This window comes from Pollachius pollachius (assembly GCF_949987615.1).
Source record: "Pollachius pollachius genome assembly, chromosome: 6".
Lineage (NCBI taxonomy): Eukaryota > Metazoa > Chordata > Actinopteri > Gadiformes > Gadidae > Pollachius > Pollachius pollachius.
This window is the reverse complement of record NC_136939.1, coordinates 6,218,269-6,234,232: the sequence shown is the minus strand read 5'-3', so window position 1 is coordinate 6,234,232 and position 15,964 is coordinate 6,218,269. Positions and strand designations below refer to the sequence as shown.

Here is a 15,964-nt window from a genome sequence, read left to right as displayed (position 1 = left end):
AAAGAGAACAGTTATTTATCGTGCCATCAATCATTGGAATAATTGCCCACCGAAAATACGTACAATTAATAGCAAAGTAACTTTCAGGTACCATTTGAGAATGCACTATTTAAATTTGTGAGTAGGGATCACTGGACATACACTGTATGAATGCAATAATGACTGTAATACCAATGAATGTAATAACTTTTTCTGAATAATTTCTGATGATGTTTATAATGATTTACTGTTTTGGGATTATCATTGTTAACTGATTCACGATTTGTATCTTGTGTATTGATATGTTTTGTGTCTTATTGTGTCGACCCCAGGAAGACTAGCTCGTCCCACTTTGGTGACAGCTAATGGAGATCCTTTTAAACAAGTAACATTAAATAATAAACCATGAAATCTACAAAAATAAATTAAAACCTTGTCTAGATACATGAAAAGATTGATCTTTATTTGTAAAAGGTCTATTTTTCTCTACAGATAACTGATTTTTAACTAGCGGCACTTGTTTTGGATTCAGGTCAGATCAAAGGTAACCCCTTTGCCCTCACCAGCTAAAGTGCCCCTTTGACTCTTGGTAAACATAAATTAAGAAAATAACTAATGACATTCACTAAAGTTATATATGGTAAAAAGTTATGCAAGTACTACCTAGTGCTATCCCAAAGCATTGCAGCATGTCAATGGTTTAAAGTAATTTAGTGTGATTGGAAATGAAAAATAAAAACTGGTTTATGCTTCTTAAACAATAGCTACAGTATAGTTGGTGGTTTAATGTTACCTGTTAGGTTATATCAATTTATTTAAAATGTTTTAAGCTCATCTTTGATAAAAATAGATATACAGTTATTTTGTGTTATCTCTTTTAATGTAAATGCATGTTTTTTTTAATGTTATATTTTCATATTCATGTTTGAATTTGTTTAGTCATATTGTGATGAATATCCTTAATTATCTTCAATAAATTGTGATAATATTAGGAAGAGTGATTCATTTAACTAATTTTGAAGCTGAACTAGGTAGTCTGCATGCATCCTACAGGTGTGGATTGTCATTCCTTTATGAGCTGAAAGATGTATGATAGGAACTCGATGGGGTTAAAACAAATGGGCACCCGTTTGTATCTAAGAAACTTGATCACCCAGCCAGAGTTGTGCAGTAGTAAACTTTTCCCATACTACAATGATCACATGACCTGTAGTACACCAAACCTAGCAAGCCAGTTCCTAATAAAGGCCAATGCAACGTTGGCGGTTGTTGGCCAGTTTATTTGCTGCTTCCCTGCCACGAAGGCTGGTGGTAATCAAATTGTAGGCCTGGTGTCATTGCTAATGGATACACCCTGGATCTGAAACCTTGGACTTGGCATAAGTCTGCGGATAGCAGCCCCTGGGACCAGCCGGACATCATATGTGCTTCGGCTGGGGATGGTTCCCGGCCTCAATGTGGTGTTGGGGTATGTGGGAGTGTGTGTTGATGGATGATAGTTGGTTTAAGCAGCCTCACCTGGCCTGAACCAGACTGATTGGACTCAGGGGCTGGGAGAGGCTCCACACCTTTAGCGAATAGAGCCCTCATTGTGCACAGGTTAAACCAGCCATCAATGCACACACTGTGAGGTTAGATACGCGAGTTCTTCAGGGACAACTAAACTGCAGCCCTGATTGGCGCGTAGGTAGCCGGGCGTGTTATGGTGCATAACACGTCGGGTTCTCTGACGTCTCTGGTATTTCCACAATGAGACTCGAAGTGGGGGTTATCTCAGTCATGGTTGAGAAGGAATTGGGGTAAAGGGTATCTTTGGGGGTATCTTTGGCTTTGACTCCCTGAAGTGCATGAACCGCGACATGAAGAAAGGGATTGTTGCCCGCAATTGTCTCCCACCGGAGCACCGGAGCCCGCTGCCCGCTTTCGAGGCACCACCGCCTCGGAAGCGGGCAGCGGGGCTCCAGCAGGAGACAATCGCGGTCAACAATCCCTTTCTCCTCCATGTCGCGGTTCAGTCTACTTCAGATTGTTGTGGAAGCGGAAGAACCAGAGACGTTGGAGAACCCAACGCAGCTGTTTGAGATTCATAACATCGTCAGCTTTTGGCCGTGATAATATATATTACATGATATAGATATCCATGTATAATATTATATTATTTAGATATAGAGCTCCAGGACTCTCGCTGGAGCACCCGGAGTGTTCTAGAATAGCTACAGAACATGGCCAAAAGCTGTGTGCGCCTCGCCATTGCGATACATCCACTGTAAACACGAGCGCATGGTACCGTGGCCGCAAGCTGCTCAGGGCCACACCCCAGCCTCCGGCTTGACCCGCCTCTAAAAAATGGCACGTATGTGGAAAGCTCATTGTGGGACTGGCTCGTAGTGGCTGTAATTCTGTATACTTTGCACTTTCATAAATAAGACTGCATTTTCAGTTTTATAACTGATTGTCTCATTTTGTTTACAAGTTACGGATGGAGTCTGGAGATGATGTGGGGTACTTATTGTTTACTGTTTACATCTTAGATTACACAGTTCAGGCTGTTGCAGCTAGCTCGGGAGAGAGACTATGACACTAGGTGGTACAACCTGAGACATACACAATAAAATAATTGCCTTCTGCATTTTTGTTTATTCTTTTCCCTTCATTGTACCGAACTCGTACCGAACCATGATGTCAGAACCAAGGTCTTAACCGAACCGTGACTTCAGTGTACCGTTACACCCCTACAGCATACTGCTGTTTAGATGGGCCATTTGTCTTGTGTTTTTCACCATTGGTTGGTAGCTTAGTGGCCGGGGTGCTTGCAAGGTTAGTTTGGGCAGGGGCTCCTGAATATGTGTTTTCCTTGGATTTTGGCACAAGGGTTTATAACATCTTATAGTGTGTATTAATGAATAAGTATGTATAACTGCTGGTTGAATCAATGGATGTGTGGTACCTGGTATGAGTAGATTAGGGATGTAACAGTTACCGGTGTAACGGTATACCCCGATAAAAATGTAATCAATTACAATTACTGTTTTCATTTCAAATAAAATTATTATCGCGCTGGATAACCGCGCCCGCGGTGTGGAAACCGTGTCCTTAAATCCTTCCACGTGCTTCATCCGAGTCTCCTGAAATTGCCGCGCAGGCGCACTGTGTAGCCTACAACATCATTTTTTCAAGTTTCTTGAAGTTGGGATCATGGCGGAAGGAGGAGACGACAGCCCTCAAGACATCCATCAGCCTTCTAAGAGGACTAAGTCTGAGGTTTGGACATATTTTGGGTATTATAAGAATGCCGACGGACAGTTGATTGAAGACAGTTATCCTGTCTGCAGAACATGCAAGAAAGAAGTTTCTGCTGAAGGCAGCAATTCGTTGAATCTTATGACTCATCTCCGTGACCATCACCCACAACTGTATAGCCAATGCAAGGTAAGTTAACATTGACGTTTTAGCTGAAATGCATGGTTTGGTGGGACTTCAGTTTAGAGAGAATGCAATGATCCTTCTGTCTAACTTATTAACTTGTCAATAATTTTAACAGAAGACTAAGTGCACCGCCCACCGCCAGCGTAGGCTATGTATTAAGAAGGCATCTAGCTGCTTGCTAACAGCTAATATTCTAAGCTAAACAGCTTAACTTTCATTCATGATGAGACAGTAAAAGGGTGAAAACAAGGCATTATTGACGGCTAGATGAAGGCATGAAAAAAATGCCATGAACTTTGTTTGTTTTAACAATTTTAGTTGACAGTGACAACGTGTATATTACCATATATCATTAAATGGACATTGGAATCAGCCAAATACGAGCTAGCAGCTGGATTAGCTAAATGGCGCTAGTTGTTTACCTATAACAATGATTAAGACTATTAAGGAAAGAAAAGGCATGCTTTTAATCAGCAATGCCATAAACGTTTAATGAAATGAATTACATGGTACCAGAAGCACTCTACCTAAAATCCATATTTTCGCTCAGTGGTGGAGTGTGGCACTAATCAGGACACTTTTTTTTTAACCTTAGCCTAAGAGCTAGATGGGTGCCCACGTTTATGAAACAGTAGTAGATTACAGTATTTTATTGCATGCATTTCTTGATTTCTATAAGATTGCATAATTTATATTTGTCCAAGTTCAGTAAATGGTTCAATTCTAGCGAAGTTGGATATCTTAAATTTACTAAGTCACAGTGACGGTCTGAACCACATGTCTTTTAAAACATGAAACATGATTTGCCCGGTAAAATAATGAATTTCTAGCCAATCGTTTTCTTTTGATTTATCAATAAAAACAACTATAGGCAAAATCGTATATATATTGATATGAATGGTAGCCTAATGATAATAATAATTAACAACAATAATGACATATTTATTCTTTTTTTTTTTACAGAGAGGACAGACAGTGAGGCAACGAAGTACTGATACTGGTTTATCAGTGACACAGACACTTGAGCAAGCACAGTCTGCTTATGCGCCTGCATCCAAAATTGCATCCATTTTGTAAATCCCATTGATTTCTGTTGGAAGACTCATTGCTCGTTGGCCGGAAATGGAAAGGGGGGGTGTTCACGTTTGGTTGTAGTCTTTTTGCCCGGTTCTAGCCCTACTGTTGAGACGGAAAACCAAGCGAAAAGACAACAACCAAACGTAAACAGCCCCCCTTTCCGTTTCCGGCCAACAAGCAATGATTCTAGGAGGTATTCTAGTCCGCTGATCGAGCCAGAGAGCTAACGTTATGGATTGTACATATTTATTATTCGAAATTCGTCCCAGCCTTTATACCACAGATACTCTAGGGTATATAGCATATAACCACTTTTTCTGATTACAGTTTAATGTAACAGTAAGCTGACAACACCGCAACTGCAAATTAACCACACGGAGATAACCATGGCAACCGGTCAAACAAATTTTCTTTTTGCGATCATTCTGCGCGATCATCTGCGTGTTGATAAACAAATAATCCCCCTACTGAACGAAGTTAAACCGAGTGGGCGTGCCGTTCACAGACACCAGAATGAACGAGTTCACAGTAGGGATGGGCATGATTAATCGACGATCGACTAATTGATCGTTAAGAATTTCGTTGATTACGTAAATTTTTCATAGATTAAACTAATGCAGTGTGCAATTAAACATTTAACCACACGGGGGCAATATTTGAAAAAAACAAAAACGCCACAGGCCTGCTCGGTCACCTGCGAGTCTGTGTGTTTCAAAAGTATTCATGAAGCGGCCGAGGCCACGGCGAAGTCTGGTTTGGGACCATTATGATTTAAAGTTCACTGCCAACACTGCAAAGCTGTGTTTAAGTACAACACGGCCACGACTCAAATGATGTACCACTTGAAAAACGCGCATCCGACCCTGGTTAGTGGCGGTGCATCGTGCTCTCAGTCTCAGCCTAGCATCGACTCGAAAATCCATAGACTGGTGCTGAAGTTGTGTGAGTTACTGGTTCTATTTTCAGAAGCTTTGTTACTAAGCCTAATTCATTGTTCTCGGCCTTCTTTCTCTGCCTTTTTTTTTTATATTTTGCGTTACATTTGGTAAAGCCTGTCCGAATTAGGTATAATATATTTTTGGTTAAGTTATAACATGATTGTTTTTTTTATATTATTATTGTTATTATTTTGGGAAAAAACTAGGGTTGTGTTTATTTTTAGTTATGTTCACGAGCACCAGCTTCGAGCTGCAGGCTCCGTTGCTTAGAGCAGAGTAGCGCAAAACTATTGAACGGATCTGGTTTAACTGAGTTGTTCATCTAATAATAAAAATAAAACACGCTGTTTTTTTATTTTCATTGCATTTTGAATATAGCATATAAATACTAATGTAATATCACACGAGAGGGAGTGCGTTGTATCAGCACGGCTGTGATTGTGCCGAAGATAATCACAGCCGTGCTGATATTCACCACAACAGCACGACCTTGAGTGTGATATTGCTTTTATACAACAGTTCTACAAGCACCATTAATTAGTTAACATTTGTTTGTTTATTTAATGATTTATTTGGCACCGCCAACACAAATGGATCCGCGACTGTGACTGAACTGTTGCCAAGCAACACACACACTAGCTAGCAGAACATAAACAGCGGAGTGATACATGTATAGTTAAAAGTCCCGGTGTTGTTATACTTGGTCGAAACTAAATTTTAATGTAAAATATTAACGATTAATCGACTAATTGATCGTTAATTCTCCCGACGATCGACTAAGACAACTTAATCGAATGCCCATCCCTAGTTCACAGTAAAGTTCATCAGGCAGTAATACAGTATGTTCAGTTCACGTTGGCCCAAAATATGAAGGAGTTCATGAACTATCGTTCAATGAACACATTCAGGCCCAACAATGGTTGCCGTGCCACTTTACAAAGTGCCTTGACGCAATTATTTTTCGAAGACTGAAATACCAAAGTTGTACAACACAGTCAAATCTGATGTAAAGAAAAGTTTGGCTCAGGGTGAATTCTTTGCTGCAACTACTGACCTCTGGACCAGTGAAAGACGGGGTGGTCTACCATACATCAACTTAACAATTCATTATCTCACCCCAGACTGGCAACTGGAATCACACTGCTTAGAAACCCATTTTTTTCCCAGAAGATCATTGCGCTCAAAATATTAGAGTTTTTGGAAAATATGTTGGAGGAGTGGGAGATAAACAAGACAGATCTGGGCTCCATAACCACAGATAATGAAACCAATATGATCAAGGCGTTTGAACAGTTTCCAGATCTGTGGCTTGGATGCTTCAGTCACAATTTGAACCTGGCCACCTCAAAGGGTCTGAAAATTAAGAGAGTTGAAACAGCAGTCAGGGCCTGTCGTCACCTGGTCCAGGGCTTCTCACGGAGCTGGAAGAGAAAGAGAGGACTGACAGAAAAGCAAGCTGCCCTCAACTTGCCACAGAAGGCGCTCATCCATGATGTTGTGACCTGATGGGGATCTACATACAACATGCTTGAGCGTTTCCTCAGCCAGCAGCAGGCAGTCTGTGCAACACTGGCTGCAGAAAGGGGAGTTTGGCATCTGATGCCCAAGGATGCTGACACAGCTGTTATGGAGCAACTCTGCCAGCTCCTTGAACCTCTAAGTAAATTTACAGATGCACTTGGCTCAGAGACACGAGTCACTTTATCAGCCATTAAACCAGTTCTTGACCACATCACTGGTGATGTCCTGGAGGAAAATGATGAGGATCCAGCCTGGCCCCTGACCAAGCAGATGAAACAGGTAATGAGAGAAGAACCAAACAAGCGGTACACAGAGAAAGCAAAGGATGTCATGCAGATGGCTTGTTTCAATGACCCCAGGTTCAAAACTAACTTTTTAGATGATCCTGTGGATGATGTAGTTGAAAGCTGTGTTCAGGAGGCCTTGAAGCTGATGCCTTTACAAGTCAGGCAGGAACCACAAAGCACCTGCATTTCTGGCACGATCAATGCCAAAGCCTTCAATAACAATGGCTTAATGTTCATTTTTAACGTTTCAAGCGCAAGTGCAAAACAGACAGTTAACCTGTCGAACAAAATACTTTTTAATGTTTTATTTTAAGGGTGATTTCTTTTTTTTTTTCTGTGACGGTCATTAGGAATCGGAAATGACACCAACAACTGTGGAATCATCCGTCTCTAGTTTCCTTGCCCTCACTTTGATGCAGGAATTTTACAAAATAATTATCTCCTTTAATTATGTAAAATACTATATTTTAAAACAATATTGTGTCATGTATTTAAAAACATATAAAAAACGTAGCCTAAGTATAATTATATTATAGTTTTAAAAATAAATAACTGCCACTCTCCATTGTGTATAACCAGAAATCCAATCTGTTTATACTGAGATCCCTCACATCAACACATTGGACAAGGGCTTGTAACAGGCCTGCGACTGCCACAGGCAATTTTGTCAGTGCATTTGATTTATTGACTGCTGTCATAATGTAAAGATACTTTCAACAAGCACAGGGGTTCTCAAAGTTTTGACAGCTGAGGGCCAATTTAGGAACGCAAAATTTGACTGAGGGACGCCGAAAGAAAAAAAAAATGGCGGGAAACGCCGTCAGCATCCCAGTGTTGAAAAAAAACATTGCACCATGGACCTCTGGAGTGAGGTCAAGTGAGGTCTAAATCACGAAACTGAGGTTCAACCTTTCAAAGTAATTTACAGTCGGATTAAAACTAACAAATGTAACAGGATTTAATTGAAAGCTAGAGAGAGTCGACTTTTCTCTTTATATTAATTTATTTTAGTTTAAATTAATATTGATATAATAATAAAAAATATTTTAAAAAATATATATACATATTTTTTTTACTTATATCTGTATGTCATTGCGGGCCACCAGGAATTTTTCTGCGGGCCGCACTTTGAGAACCAAAGAACAAGCATAACAAAAAATGCTTCTAAAATAAATGTTCTACCCTTGCTTTAATATCTCAGTTTTTTTCAAACATGCGAGTAGCTCGTGAAGAAGTCACACATGTGCACATGACATCATCCCCAGTGTAGGCATTGTCACCATGCCTACAGTGGTGATGATGTCAAATGAATGCATAACCTGCCGGTCAATGGAAAAGGGACCTGATATATTGGGAGACTTGGCAGGCAAACACTCAGAGCATCCCTAGGTTTACGAGAATAATCATCACCATACTATCCACTCTGTACTCAGAACAATTGTATGTATGTGTGCGGAAGAGATTTTTTTTCTTCCTTTTACGAACTGAACATAGAGTGGTTATAGGATTGTTTTGGGACGATTTGGTTGTCGTCTTATTGGTCCTTTGTAACATTGTCCTTAATGACCTTCCGGTTTTTAGCTGTGATGCAGAGTGCAGGACATTTGAGGGTCAATGTTAGTGGTAGCGTGGAGTATCAAACTTCACAGCAGATGATTGTGTTCTGCACTCTATCTGTGGGGATATGCTGTACTTTTCTCTACATAAACTGTGTTCTGTTGTACATCTTGAGGAGCAAGCCAGTTTTTTGTGAGACGTCCCGTCACATTCTGTTGTTTAACCTTCTCTTCACAGATACTGCCTATCTTGTGACAAGTTTGTTGCTCTACTTACTTGCTGCTTTCAGGTTGAGGCTGAAATTTGATGTTTGTGGTTTGCTTATAAGCTTTGGTGTTTTCGTAGACATTGTCTCACCTCTTACTCTGACAGTGATGTCCCTTGAGAGATATGTGGCTGTGTGCTTTCCTATGAGACATGCAAGCCTTGTCACCGTCAGAAACACAGGAGCAGCCATCGCTGTTGTGTGGACCATATCTGGTGGCAATGCTCTAATACGAGGGTTAATACTTGTTGGTTGGAAAAATTATTTTGATTTAAATGTTGAAATGAAAGACTTCTGCTCGAAAGAGGCACTGTTTGTGGCACCAATGTCCAGTGCAATGGATAAAGCATTTTGTGCTGTTGTGTTTGTATTCGGGGGAATGGTAGCTATTCTTTCCTATGTTGGTGTGATGTTGGTAGCCAGGTCAGCCTCGACAGACAAAACCTCTGCTGGCAAGGCTGGAAAAACTGTTTTACTTCATATGATTCAGTTGGTGCTGATTCTCATCGCTACCATCTACTCTAGTATTCTCCTAAGCCTTGCAAGAATAGTGGACAGAACCACTTTGATTCGTCTCTACAACAGTTTTTTTGTGTTTTTGAATCTATTATCCAGGTGTTTCACTGCTCTTATCTATGGGCTCAGAGACCAAACCATCAGACCTCTCCTCTTGAAAGGGCTCTGTGGTCACCTTGAATGCTTGGCCCCCACATAACTGCTGATGTCAAAACAACCATGTAATCTCAAACACTTTGTCTTCACTTCTCAACCCGTTCTTATATAACCAAATTGTTAGATGTAGTCAGGTTCATTCTTATTTTATTAGATCAGCTGATTATGGCCAGATCATGTTACCAAGTCCAAAATCAAATACTTTAAAAGAGAACAGTTATTTATCGTGACATCAATCATTGGAATAATTGCCCACTGAATATACGTAAATTGAATAGCAAAGTATCTTTCAAGCACCATTTGAGAATGCACTATTAAAATATTTTGAGTAGGGATCACTGGACATACACTGTATGAATGCAATAATGATTGTAATACCCATGAATGTAACTTTTTCTGAATAATATCTGATGATGTATATAATGATTTACTGCTTTTCGATTATCATTGTTAACTGAATTACGATTTGTGTCTTGTTTATTGTTATGTTTTTTGTCTTTCTGTGTGGACCCAAGGAAGACTAGCTCGTCCCACTTTGGTGACAGCTAATGGGGATCCTTTTACACAATAAATCATGAAATCTACAAAAATAAATAAAAACCTTGTCTAGATGCATGAAAAGATTTATCTTTATTTGAAAAAGGTCTATTTTTCTCTAGAGATAACAGATATTTAACTAGCTGCACTTGTTTTGGATTCAGGTCAGATCACAGGTGACCCCCCCTCTTGCCCTCACCAGCTAAAGTGCCCCTCTGACTGTAGGTAAACATAAATAAAGAAAATACATTTACATTTAGGGCATTTAGCAGACGCTTTTATCCAAAGCGACTTACAATAAGTACATTTGTCATAAGAAGTGAAACAATATATTGTTGTCGGTACAGTAAAGATGTTCATAGAACCAAGTGCAAGTACTAACAATCGTTAGGCTAATCCATTCCCCGTGTACAGCAGTGATAGCAACTACTGCAGATGCTACACAATTAAGTACTATGAATAAGTATAACGTAGATTAAGTGCGTACAATAAGTACGTACATTAAGTGCAGAACGTACAACATACAATGGTGGCCGGAAGGGACTGGATGGCTGAGGTGAACTCTGAACAGGTGAGTTTTGAGTCTTTTGCGAAAGCTGGTGAGCGATTCTGCAATCCTGACATCGGCAGGGAGCTCGCTCCACCACTTAGGTCCCAAAACAGAGAAGAGTTGTGACTTTGCTGATCGACCTTTGCTTGCTCTTAGCGATGGCCGTATCAGACGTTCATCTGAGGTAGTTGAGCGGAGGGATCGAGCTGGGGTGTTTGGCTTGATCAACGCTTGGAGGTAGGCAGGGGCAGTTCCATCGACCACCTTTTATGCCAGTACCATCAACTTGAATCTGATGCAACCAACTACAGGGAGCCAGTGGAGGTCCCGGAAGAGGGGGGTCACATGGGAGAACTTAGTTAGGTTGAACACGAGGCGCGCTGCCACATTCTGGATATGCTGCGAAGGTTTAATCGCAGAGGCAGGGAGTCCAGCCAGGAGCGAGTTGCAGTAGTCGAGGCAGGAGATGACGAGCCCTTGAACTAGGAGCTGAGCTGCTTTCCTTGTGAAGAAGGGCCGGATCCTGCGGATGTTGTAAAGTGCAAATCTTCAGGATCGTGCCACCGCGGTTATGTTTGCGGTGCAGCATAACTGATTGTCCAGTACCACACCGAGGTTTCTGGCAGTTGGGGAAGGAGATACAGTGATGTTCTCAACGGTGACTAGTAAGTCCATATGTGGGCAATCTTTTCCCTGGCATTAGGAGGAGCTCAGTCTTTTCAAGGTTTAGGCTCAGGTGATGGGCAGTCATCCAAGTGCTGACATCTGCCAGACACCCAGATATGCGTATTGCAATCAGGGCTTTGTTAGAGGAGGGGAAAGAGAGAAATAGCTGAGTGTTGTCAGCGTAGCAGCGATAGGAAAAACTGTGTAATGTAATTACAGAGCCCAGAGATCTGGTATAGATGGAGAACAGAAGAGGCCCCAGTACAGAGCCTTTGAGGGACACCAGTGTCAAGCATGCAAGGTTTGGACAAGGAGCCATTCCATGTTACCTGATAGGTGTGATTCATCAGGTAGGATGTGAACCAGGAAAGGGCAGATTCAGCAATGCCAAGTTTGGCAAGAGTGCAAGGAGGATCTGGTAGTTCACCGTGTCAAATGCTGCGGACAGGTCGAGGAGAATGAGAACTGATGAGAGGGACGAGGCTCTGGCAGCACGGAGGGACTCAGTCACCGCGAGGAGAGCCGTCTCAGTGATGTGTGCCTTCTTGAAGCCTGACTGGTGAGGGTCAAGCAGGTTGTTAGATGAGAGATAGGAGGAAAGTTGGTTAGCGATGGCGCGTTCCAGTGTTTTAGGGAGGAATGAAAGAAGAGATACCGGTCTGTAGTTCTGAATGTCGGTGGTGTCAAGGGTCGGTTTTTGGAGGAGAGGCTTTATTCTTGCAGTCTTGAAAGACGCTGGAAGAATGCCTGAAGTGAGAGAGGAGTTGATAAGCTTGGTGAGAAATGGCAGGACGTTGCGCGAGACGTCCTGGAGGAGTGAGGAAGGGATAGTGTCAAGGGGGCAGGTGGTGGCATTGTTAGATGTTATTATTCTGATTCTTCGGAGTTGAGAGGGATAAATTGGGTAAAGACAGAGGTGGGGATGGGAGGAGGGAGGATGGTGGCAAGGATAAAAGAGAAGCTAATGTCCTTCACCTTCTGGGTAAAGTAGGTAACAAAGTCATCAGCAGAGAGGTAGGAAGGAGGTGGAGGGGAGGGAGGGTTGAGGAGGGAAGAGAACATGGAAAACAGTTTCCTGGGGTTTGAGGCGGAGGAGTTGATTTGTCTGGTAGAAGGCGTTTTGGCTGTTGACACAGTGGAAGAGAAATCTGAGAGAAGGCGAATATAGTGAGATAGATCATAAGGACAGTCCGATCTCTTCCATTTCCTCTCAGCTGCCCGCAATTCTGCTCTATAAGTCTGCAGAGATTTAAAAAGCTCAAGAAGGGGGTGGTGAGGATCACGCTGGTCTGGAGTGGAAGGGACAGAGGGAGTCCAAAGAGGAGGAGATGGATGAGAGCAGAGTGTCAGAGGATTCCTCGGTGGCTAGTTGAGAGTAATAACTAATGACATCTGCTAAAGTTATATATGGTAAAAGAGTGAATAGTTATGCAAATACCTACATCCCAAAGCATTGCAGAATGTCAATGGTTTAAAAGTAATTTTGTGAGAGAAGATTGATTGGAAATGAAAATGTGATTACAAAGTGCTAAATGTTTTAACTGGAATATAAATGGTTTATGCTTGTTAAAATGGAAGGAATGAGAGGAAACTACTAAAATATACTTTGACGTCAACAAAGAAAGCCACCTGCATTCTGCATTTCTGACACAATCATTGCAAAAAGCCTTTAATAATGCTGGCTTAATGTTCATTTTTAACTTTTCTAGTGCAAGTGCAAAACAAACAGTTGACCTGAACAACAAAATACTTTTTAATGTTTAATTTTAAGTGTAACGGGGAAATGACTCCAAAAACTGTGGAATCATCCATCTCTAGTTTTCTTGTCCTCACTTCGATGCAGGAATTTTACAACATTATTATCTCCTTTCAATATGTAAAATAATACTATATTTGCAAACAATAATATTGTGTCATATCTGCCATGAATTTAAAAAACATTATTTTAAAAAAATAGCCCTAGTAAAATTATGTTAGATTTAAAGTACATTATAAACTACCACTCTCCATTTTATCCAATCAGAAATCCCATCTGTTTATACTGAGATCCCTCACATCAACACATTTGACAAGGGATTGTGACAGGCCTGCGACTGCCACAGGCAACTTCGTCAGTGCATTTGATTTATTGAGTGCTGTCATAATGTAAAGATACTTTTAACAAGCATTACAAAAATGCTTCTAAAATAAATGTTCTATCCTTGCTTTAACATCTGTTTTTTTTCAAACATGTGAGTAACTCGTGAAGGAGTCACACATGTTCACATGACATCATCCCCAGTGTAGGCAATGTCACCATGGCTACACTGGGGATGATGTCAAATGATCGCATCACCTGCTGGTCAATAGAAAAGAGACCTGATATATTGGAAGACTTGGCAGGCAAACGGTCAGACCATCCCTGGGTTTCCGAGAATATTCACCACTATACTATCCACTCTGTACTCAGAACTGTATGCATGTATATTTCTTCCTTTTACGTACTTGACAGAGTGGCTATAGGATTGTTTGGGGACCACTTGGTTGTCGTCTTATTGGTCCTTTGTAACATTGTCCTTAATGACCTTCCGCTGTGACCTACCTTTTTAGCTGTGATGCAGAGTGCAGGACATTTGAGGGTCAATGTTAGTGGTAGTGTGGAGTATCAAACTTCACAGCAGATGATTGTGTTCTGCACTTTATCTGTGGGGATATGCTGTACTTTTCTCTACATAAACTGTGTTCTGTTGTACATCTTGAGGAGCAAGACAGTTTTTTGTGAGACGTCCCGTCACATTCTGCTGTTTAACCTTCTCTTCACAGATACTGCCTATCTTGTGACAAGTTTGTTGCTCTACTTACTTGCTGCTCTCAGGTTGAGGCTGAAATTGTATGTTTGTGGTTTGCTTATAAGCCTTGGTGTTTTAGAAGACATTGTCTCTCCTCTTACTCTGGCAGTGATGTCCCTTGAGAGATATGTGGCTGTGTGCTTTCCTATGAGACATGCAGTTCTTGTCACAGTCAGAAACACAGGAGCAGCCATCGCTGTTGTGTGGACCATATCTGGTGGCAATGTTCTAATAAAAGGGTTAATACTTGTTGGTTGGGAAAATAATTTGGATGCAGAAACTAAAGACTTCTGCTCGAAAGAGGTAATGTTCCTGGCCCCGCTGTCGAGTGTATTTGATCAAACATTTCACGCCTTTGTGTTTGCATTCGGGGGAATGGTAGCTATTCTTTCCTATGTTGGTGTGACGTTGGTAGCCAGGTCAGCCTCGACAGACAAAGCCTCTGCTGGCAAGGCTGGAAAAACAGTTTTACTTCATATGATTCAGTTGGTGCTGATTCTAATCGCTACCATCTACTCTAGTATTCTCCTAAGCCTTGCAAGAATAGTGGACAGAACCACTTTGGTTCGTCTCTACAACAGTTTTTTTGTGTTTTTGAATCTATTATCCAGGTGTTTCACTGCTCTTATCTATGGGCTCAGAGACCAAACCATCAGACCTCTCCTCTTGAAAGGGCTCTGTGGTCACCTTGAAAGCTTTGCCCCCACATAACTGTAGATGTCAAAACAAGGATGTAATCACCATGAAATCAACAAGAAAAACTAGAAACCTTGTCTAGATACGTGAAAAGATTTAAATTTATTTGAAAAAGGTTTATTTTGCACTAGAGATAACAGATTTTAACTGTAAGACTGTTTTGTGGTCAGCTTGGGCACTTGTGTGTCTGTCTATCTTTCCCATGAAATGTAGGCTTATCCAGTAACAAGGGTCCTGATCGCTGCCAACCCCTCTTCCATTGCTTGAGTCTGCCCTCTTGTGGCGTAACCACTCTCTACCTCTCGTTGTCTTCGAAGACTCCAGAACAGACCAGAGCTTCTTCGGGCGGGAGGTGTTGCAGCATTTTGGCATAGAGCAGGGATCGGCAACTTTATGCAGGCTTGATAGCAGCAGCATAATAATTTAGTGCGAGAGAGGATATATATATATTTCTTTTTTATAATTGCCAAACAAATTACTGAAATATCTTTTTTTTGCCAACCAGATCAATTGAAAAAATAATTTAGCCAATTAGATCGCTCCAAAGAATTATAATATATTTGCCAATCACATCCGTCCCAAAATAAATCTTCCCACCAATTCAGAGAAATTGCATGACATAACAACCGCTAGGTATCTAGTATGGTCTGAGGAAACAGCTTGTCTGTGGTCTACAACTTCTGGCAGTGTACGCGCTATTCTTGAGAAAAGGGTCTACTACTTCCGAAAACAGGGGACCCCTTTGTCGTCATCGGCTTAAGTGCCCCTCTGACTCTTATATATGGTAAAAAGTCTGAATGTTAATATTTTAAAACATGCAATAAAATTTATTTTGTGAGAAAAAAGATTGATTGGAAATAAAAATGTGATTTGAATTTTTTTAATTTCAAATCTAATTTCAAAAAGTTTATGCTTGTTAAACTATGGCTACAGTATAGTTGGTTGTTTAATTATTTTAGGTTATA

General features: G+C 41.0%; 1 protein-coding gene and 1 pseudogene across 2 annotated transcripts; both read left to right on the top strand.

Moving 5' to 3' along the window:
* Positions 1 to 8,082: 8,082 nt before the first annotated feature.
* Positions 8,083 to 9,765, top strand: LOC307077591 (odorant receptor 131-2-like; the record flags this gene model as incomplete). Its single annotated transcript, XM_079739019.1, is given in 3 exon segments — positions 8,083 to 8,105; positions 8,723 to 8,804; positions 8,806 to 9,765. Coding segments are annotated over 3 exon segments (1,065 nt in total).
* Positions 9,766 to 13,772: 4,007 nt separating this feature from the next.
* LOC307077590 (odorant receptor 131-2-like) lies at positions 13,773 to 15,014 on the top strand (annotated as a pseudogene). Its single transcript has 2 exons — positions 13,773 to 13,864; positions 13,967 to 15,014. The product of its transcript is annotated as an odorant receptor 131-2-like (transcript).
* The last annotated feature ends 950 nt before the right edge of the window (positions 15,015 to 15,964 follow it).